At 37.5% G+C, this 8,363-nt stretch overlaps 1 protein-coding gene across 1 annotated transcript; it reads right to left on the reverse strand.

The window, feature by feature from the left end:
- Positions 1-5,759: 5,759 nt before the first annotated feature.
- Positions 5,760-8,134, reverse strand: LOC137735389 (glyoxylate/hydroxypyruvate reductase HPR3-like). Its single transcript, XM_068474812.1, has 3 exons — positions 7,142-8,134; positions 6,203-6,745; positions 5,760-6,055 (listed from the first exon to the last, which is right to left on the reverse strand). Exons 1-2 carry the CDS (start codon positions 7,607-7,609, stop codon positions 6,221-6,223), a joined length of 993 nt encoding a protein of 330 aa, XP_068330913.1. The 5' UTR covers positions 7,610-8,134; the 3' UTR covers positions 5,760-6,055; positions 6,203-6,220.
- Positions 8,135-8,363: the final 229 nt, after the last annotated feature.

Genomic DNA, 8,363 nt, shown 5'->3' on the forward strand with positions numbered 1-8,363 from the left:
TCTTGGTTTATGCTTAGTTATGGTTATAATGTATGACTTCACATGCAATCATAAAAGAAAAATTCGTTTTTGTAACATGCTTGAAGGAAGGAACTCAAACAAACGCTACAACCCTGTGAGACTCGAGCCATTACCTTCTTTGGAGAGTTATTTTCTGTGATTCTTTGTTTTGTAAAGTTGTTGAATGATCTCATTATTCCTTGCTTGGTTGCTACTTAGAATGCAATTGTATCATGATAGAACTAAATGCTAGAACTTATATCCGTTTCATTCAAAGCATGACATTGAATTGCATAACATATATCAAGATGAAGTTGTGTAGTTGCCACCATAGCCAAATAGCCTTACTTCCCATATTTCGTATATATTAGTTTTAACCCCGTTGAGCCTCGTTTATCCTATTTTCTTTGCTAACCACATCACCCCTTACCTAGCCTAGAGTAGGAATTTCCTATACCCTTGTTCTTAAAGTATAGTAAGCATGACTTAAATGAATTCCTTTTGAGTTACATTATGCAAGAAAATGAGTGTGGGGGAGTAAAAGTTTGTTCTTACGTTTATATGTATGTTCCGGGATTCAAAAAAAAAAAAAAAAAAAAAAAAAAAAAAAAGAGTGAAAATAAGTAAGAATGAACTCACGAGCGTTGATGGTTGAAGAAAGGGTCCAAAAAGTTGAATATGGCCCTAAGTTTTGTGTGACTTACCCTTGGGTGTTCAAAGTTGATTTTTGCGTTCTAAAGGGAATTCTAAGTGCCTAATTCAAATACTTTGCTCACTATTGCTTTAAGAATGTTTGTTTATCCTTCACCTTTCACTGTTAGCCAATACCCTAGCCCCGTTACACCCCTTTGACTTCTATCTTGAGTGTTGTGTATTTCAATTTGTGGAGTTTGAACTTGGTATGAGCTTATGGTGTCACTGGTTCTCGCGTCTAAGTAGTAGCATTCCATTCATGAGATCATATTCATGTCATTGTCGTAAATCCAGAAAATGCTTTCTTTAATATAACATATGTGAGTGTTAGAATTCATTTTTACATCAATCTTCTCACATATAGCTAGTGTAGGGTGTGTAGTCAGAAAATCTGTGTGAAAAATGAGTGCATATCTTGTAAGGATTTGAGCAAATTCTCTAAGGCATGTTACTACATTCAAAATATAGTTTTAAATGCTTAATTGTGAATTAGTATGTGGTGACTATGATTAAGTATGTACTTAAGTGTAAAGATAACCAAAATCTGTGGGAATAATGATTTTTAACTTGTCATGTGCATTGGAAATCCCTGAGGCAACGTTGGAAGGTTTAAGATTATGTTTTACTTGTTTAGTTTGGTTTTGTTTTGTTTTTCTTTCTGTTTTGCTCGAGGACTAGCAAAAGATAAGTGTGGGGGTATTTGATAGGAGCTTATTTAGGCGACTTACTTTGCTTATTCTCGTGCATTTACGTTGTGTTTCTTTAGTTATTTTAGTACTTTAAGCTATTTTCGTGTGTTTGTAGGTCCAAAGGGCTAAAGGAGCAAAAAGATGCATTTTGGAGACTTTTGGAGCACTTTTGGGCTAAGGACGGATAGCTTATGCTTGAAGCCAAAGTGTTGGACGAAATTGAAGACCTAATTGGAGCCAAAGTGTTGGAACCTTGTTCTCTTTAGTTTTAGGACATTTAATAGGAAAGGGAAATGTGATTCCTTGCACGGCAAGGAAGGGAAAAAGGAAAGGGAAGTGCGGCAACCTTCTTTGGCTAGGATTAATGCTTCTAAAACTTATATTTAAGTGTCCCAAATCAATTAGGAACCCTCCTTGCAGCTGGGAATTAAGTAGGAAAAGATTAGGATTGACTAAGTCAAAACAAGGAAGTTTGACTCATGTTTCCTTCCTTGTGATTGATTCCTGTTCTTCCAAGTGTTGAATCAAAAGTGAGTTTAAGTGTCAATTTCATTACTTTGTTTCCTATTGCTTTAAGAACCTTTGTTTATCCTTTACCCTTCTTTGTTAGCCAATACCTTAGCCTCATTACAACCCTCAACTTCTCTCTTGATGTTATGTGTTCAATATGTGGAGTTTGAAATTGGTATGAGCATATGGAATCCCTAGTTCTCATTCTATGTAGTAGCATTCCATTCATGAGATCATATACATGTCATTGTCATAATTCCAGAAAATGCTTTCTTTGTTATAACATATGTGAGTGCTAGTCTACATGTTTACATCAACCTTCTCACATATACTTAGTGTAGGGAGTGTAGTTAGAAAATCTGTGTGAAAATAGAGAGTATTCTAGTGAGGAATTGAGGGAATTCTCTAAGGCATGTTACTACATTCAAAACGTTGTTTTAATTGATTAAATGTGAACTAGTAAGTGGTAACTATGGTTAAGTGTTTGCTCAAGTGTAAATAGAGCTAAAAACTGTGGGAGTAGTGTTCTTTAATGTGTCAAGTTCATTGGAAATCCCTGAGGTAAATGTTGGAAGGTCTAGATATTGTTTTGTTAGTTTTGGTTGTTTTGTTTTGCTCGAGGACTAGCAAAAGCTAAGTGTGGGGGAATTTGATATGAGTATATTTAGGCGACTTAGTTAACTTGTTTTCTTACATTTATGTTGTTAGTTCATAGTTATTTTAGTATTTTAAGCTATTTTCGTGTGTTTATAGGTCCATATGGCTAAAGTAGCAAGAAAGTGCATTTTGGAGCTTTTTGGAGCAAAATTTGACTTGGAATGGATATCATATGCTTGGAGCAAAAGGAATGGACGAAATTGAAGACCTAAAGATGTTAGGATTCCTAATCAAAGAAGGATTCCTACTTGAAGTAGGAAAGTTAAGCCAAGGTTTCCTATTTTGGTTTGACCTTTCCTAATCCTAAAAGCCCTAAGTTCCAGCAACATTGAAGGTCTCTTACGCATTTTAGGACACAAACTAAACCTTCTTTGCACCATTCTAACCCTTGCCGTGGCTCACCTTACCCTTTCCTTTCCTTGCCATGCAAGGGGATAGCTTATTCCCTATTTTGTGTCCCAAGATCGCATTCCTTTTTAACCCTAGACAATGTTGCACCCTACATTCCTATTCTATTCTAAATCCTTGCCTAATTTCAGCCTTAAAACACATTCCCTTTCCCAATCTTCCTCGCTACAAGTTCCTTTCCTTTTCCCTTTGGATTTTGACTTTAAGTCTCCTTTTCCTTGTGGATTTGGGGTCTAATTCTTTCCTAAGCCATTTAATAAAAGTTAAGATCATTTCCCTTAAATAAAGAACCCTTTGCCACACCCATAGAGAAGGCTATTCATTCATATACACAATCAGCCATCCTTGGCTCTTACACCACTTATAGCTGCAGCCTACATTCATTCTCCACCATTCCCATACTTTCATACCTTCAACTACACATCCATACACCATTCCTCTACTTTGCTGCACTCCTTTACCAACCCAAATTCACTCCTAACCCAGAAACACATCCAAAATCATCCCTAAAACCTTTGTGCTGCAGCATAGCAAGGAAGAAGAAGAGAAGAAGAAGCCTTGGACGTTTTTGCATTCAAGTTGGATTGTTGGAACATTTTTAGGTGTAATCTATCTTTTGTTTTCAATGTTTAATTCAAGTTTTCTTTGTTTTGTTGTGAACATGGGAGTCTAAACCTGTTTTAGCTAGGGGAAGGTTTGAAACCATGATTATGTTTGTGATATGAATTGATTAATTCCAGTTGTGATTTCATAAATTGTGAATGCAATTTACTTAACCGTTTGATTGAGAACTTATTCTTGTATGTTGATTAGGGAGGCCTACTTACTTTGCATGCTTGAATTTGGTGCTAGAATAAAAGGGAGTTTCACATAATCGTTACAAACTTATATTCACAAGTAGTTAAGATTGTTTTCACAATCATGTTAAGTTAAATTCCTAGCATGAGTATCATGATGTCATAGTTACGAATGCTTTGTCAATACTTATGATTTTCATAGAATGTAATGATCTTTGATTGTATCTCTATTATGATGTCATGTAGGGAACTTTTGAAGAATGCTTTGGGTTGTCGAATGATGTCATCCAATCCAATAACTAAAGGAGAATCTGAGGGTTAATTAGTGATGTCACGGTTAATCTGGGGTGTTGAGGTTCATGGTTTATTGAGAAAAGCAACTGGAAATCAATTTGTGTTCGAATGTATCATGTGTGGAAAAGAATCCTCTAGCTAGCTAATCATCCATAGTTTTTCCCCAAATTCGTCCAAACTTTATTTGAGTCTTTACATTACTTGTTTTACTTTAAATTCGTCCAAAAACCCAATCCCCTTTAATTTGTTGTGTCTAAATAGCTAGAATCTGTCCAAATTGTGTTTTTAGTGTTTTGAGGCAAAACCAATTCTATTTTTGTCCAAATTAAGTCTTAGAGTCTAGTTTGAGTCTATTTGGTTGTTTTGTGTTGTTTTGAGTCTTTTCAATTTGTTTTGAGTTATATAAGTTTAGTTAAGAGTCTTTGAGTCTATTTAAGTGTTTTCAAGCCTAGTTTTGCATTCTTGAGTCAGTTTTCATTAGATTAGCAATCCCTCCTAATCCCAGGCCTAGAACGATCCCTACTTACATCTTTAGTACAATTGTCAAGAAGAGGATTTAATTTGAGTGCTATTATTGATCACATCATGTTTCTAGTCAAGCAGTTAAATAAAATTAGACTGACATCAGAGCTTAAGAAAGACAGTTCGAAGAAAACACCATGTCATGTGCTTCATTAACTGCGCGATGTCTTTTGATATTTGTTATCAAACATAAGACATGGATACATGATGCTTGTGAGACATGACATTTTTTTTTATTTCATAACGAGGGATAAAGAATGTCAAGTCTGGTGTGTGATGAACAGTCTAGGCCACAAAGCGATGAACTTCCGAGTGATGCACTGTTGTTAGTTTAGTGATAGCTTAATGGCAGTGCTCCTGGTTATGTACATTTTTTCTCACGAGATCACACATCCTATTTCCTTTATGAGGAGATAGACTAGAATAGATGTGAACTAAGTGTGTTGATTGAGACTATGCCGCACCCTATGTGGGTGAGTGGGAGATGTATGATTTATCTTATAGGATAAATAAATATCAAAGGATTTTCCACCCACATGAGGATATTAACCTTCTAATTATCTATGTGATAATTAGATGAAAATCAAGAGATATTCATTTTAGAATATACTTGGGATTTTCATGGGTTTTTCAGTCTTTGTACACTCTTTCCAACCACTAAGGAGGCTTCGGGGAAGAAAGAAAACACAAGAAACACAAGTTTTTCTACAATTCAAATATTCTTGTTAGGTCTTTAGAGCTATCACTTTCGGCTCTAGGTCTTGGGAGGCGAAAACCAAGAGGCAACTCGACATACAGTAGCCAACCCGACGACTTGCGAGGTTCTAGACATGCACGAAGGGTCAGAGCAGTTATTCGTGTTTGTAGGAGCGTGTTGAGATTCAAGTTTCTGCATAAAAGGTACACACGTCCTTTCAAATTTATTTATAGTCTTCCAACATTCCCAAAGTTACAATGCATAACAATTCTTTTTGAGCCAACAAATACAAAGGAAATATCAAATGAGCACCAAGATGACTAATTTTGAATAAATATCACAGAGCGGTTTCTGCACTCTGCTTTTCACCTGCGACACTTTTTTTTTTCTTCTTCTAGCCGTTATATTGAATAATTTGGAGGAAATCAATGAATAGAATCAAGGACGGGAGTGTTGGAGATGAAATGGGGAGCGCATAAATCACTCCCCTAATTATCGCTGAAAAGGATATAGATACGATTTCAATGTTTTATCATTATCTTGCAATTCTGGTACAACTTCCAAGTAAAACATTTTCCTTTGAAACAGACATAAACCCAAGGTTTATATGAAGGCAAAGATGGTGACCTTAGAAGAATCCAACCTTACAATAATATTCATCATCATTGACAAGCAATTCCACACTATAATACAAGGCTCAAATATATAATTATCAGTAACGATCGCATCTCAGTTCTTCATCCTTGTCTTCTCTCACTGCCTCACTCATTGCATCAAATTTTTGTACCCTGCATTGATTCAGAAAAGTGCACAAAACTTACCAGAAGAAAAATTAAAACAGAAATTGCTAAAACTCCATCTTCTGTCTTAAAGTGATTCGTTGGCACTGGAGGAAACAAACCAAAACACGATTTTAAAACTACGGAAACACTAACCTGCAGATTGGAAACCGGTTAATTATCCAAAGCTGGAGAAAGCAACGGTCTATTTGAGAAGAATGCTGCTAAATTCCCAGCTACAAGTTCACACAAATCCATGAAATATTCTGGTGTGCAAGGACCATTATGCGGTGAGAGCACAACATTATCCAATGGAAAGAGCTCTTTAGGAACTTGAGGCTCGTTCTCAAACACATCCAAACCAGCACCCCCAATTTCTCCCTTCACCAAACACTGCACCATTTCCTTCTCATCGATAATAGCTCCCCGTCCTACATTCACAATTATTCCATCTCTTCCCAATGCAAGCAAGACTTTGTTGTTGATCAAGTGGTGGGTTTCAGCAGTCAATGCACAACAAATGATAAGTGCATCACTATTCAATGCAAGTTCGCAAATATTTGAATAGAAAGGGTATGGAACAAATGGTTTCTCCTTCCTTGAGTTGTACAAGATACTGCAGCCAAAGGCCTCAAGTTTTTTAGCAACTTCTAAGCCAATGTTTCCCAGTCCAACAATCCCGACTCTCTTTCCTCCTATCTGACATTTCCAATCACCAAAATCACTTTAATTTCTCTACAGAAAGAAGATTTCATTCATTTCACTGTTCAATTATCCATAAAAAAAAACTTTAAATTATTAACTGGTAAACAACTAGAAACACTTTACTTCATTTTTTCTCCCAACTGACAAACAAAACCAATATTATTAAAGAAACAAAACAAAATAAGATTAAGGCATGTAAGTATACAAATTCAGCTTAGAAGTAGCTAGAAATGTAGACATGGAAGTAGCTATGTTGGCTAGGATAGTATGCAGCACTACCCGTGTCTGCAATCAAGTTCAAATCAGTTTTCCACTAATCTAGATTAATTTAGAACATCGCTCGAATATATTAAAAGAGAAATGAAGTAGCTAGAAATTAAGGGTGATCACCTTAGAAACGAGAGAAAACTCTCCTCTGCTAGCCCAAAGCCGATCTCTAACATACCGATCCCCGGCAGAAATTTTCCTCATTACATCAAGAAACAACCCCACAGCCAGATCAGCAACATCGTGAGTATGGACTTTAGGGGCACTGGCAACGACAACCCCCCGCTCTCGACACTTCGGCAGGTCAACGTGGTCGAGACCTGCACTGGTGGTGACAATGACCTTCAAGGAGGGCAGCATTCCGAGGATGTTGGCAGTTATCGGAGGCCCAATACTGGAGGACAGCAAGGCCTGGACTGAGCCTGCATGTCCGGCCAGGAACTGGTCCTGGGGAAGTGGGGAGTCCCAAGCTTTGAGGAAGTTGAACTTGTGGGAGTAGTTGGACTCCAACATAGTCCAGCATCCCGGTTGCCGAAGTACCAGGACTTGTGGGAGTTGACTTTCAGTGTGGTTATCATTGTCCTGTGCCATTGGATTGGATTGGACTGGACTGGATTCTTGAGAGTTTGAGGAGTGATGAGTGCTTTGAGATTGAGAGAGGCTTCACTGAAGTTCACTCTCTCTCTCTCTCTCTCGCACTAAACACCCGTCGCCCTTATTCTCCCCTCAGTTTACAACATCTCACCCTTCCACCCATTTATGTCCTGCACTGATGTATACTTGCTGGCCTGAGGTTTGGTTTTGGGTTTGAAGGCCAGAGAGATCGAGGAGAGATATGGAAAAGCTTGATGAGATAAGAGTGAGGCAGAGACCATTAAGGCAGCTCTGGAAGAATGAGAGAGAGAGAGGTGGAAATGGTTTTGAGTTCTGGTATGAGTGATGATGGTGGAGGGATAAAGGCTGCGCTAGGGTTTGTTTTGGGGATCTGCGTTTCGATTTGGATTTGAGGCATCGGAGGATAGCAAGGGTTTCGAGTTCTGTGCAATAAAGGATGAGTAAATGGGAGAGAGAGAGAGAGAGAGCAGAAAGCTCTCAATGATTCGACAGAAAAGGAAATCGGCGTAGCTTTTAGGTTGAAAATGAGGGAAGCTGCTTAATCCGTATATATAGCTGTTGTCGTTAATGTTGGTCAGCGCCTCTCTCTGCTCACAGGTCGTCTCCTTCTTCTTTTTTTTTTTTTTTTTTTTTTTTTTATCTCTTACATTTTTTTAGAAAAATCCCAAGCCCAACCCAAAAGAAACAAACCGACTAAATTACAGTCCATGCCCCTCAACTATAACCGTTA

This window comes from Pyrus communis, chromosome 5 (genome assembly GCF_963583255.1).
Source record: "Pyrus communis chromosome 5, drPyrComm1.1, whole genome shotgun sequence".
NCBI classification, from domain to species: Eukaryota; Viridiplantae; Streptophyta; class Magnoliopsida; order Rosales; family Rosaceae; genus Pyrus; species Pyrus communis.

Coding starts and splice junctions, on each gene's coding strand:
- LOC137735389 (XM_068474812.1), bottom strand. CDS start 7,609: ATGGCACAGGACAATGATAACCACACTGAAAGTCAACTCCCACAAGTC. Junction 6,746..7,141: donor AGTTTTCTCTCGTTTCTAAG/GTGATCACCCTT, acceptor TGGAAATGTCAG/ATAGGAGGAAAGAGAGTCGG.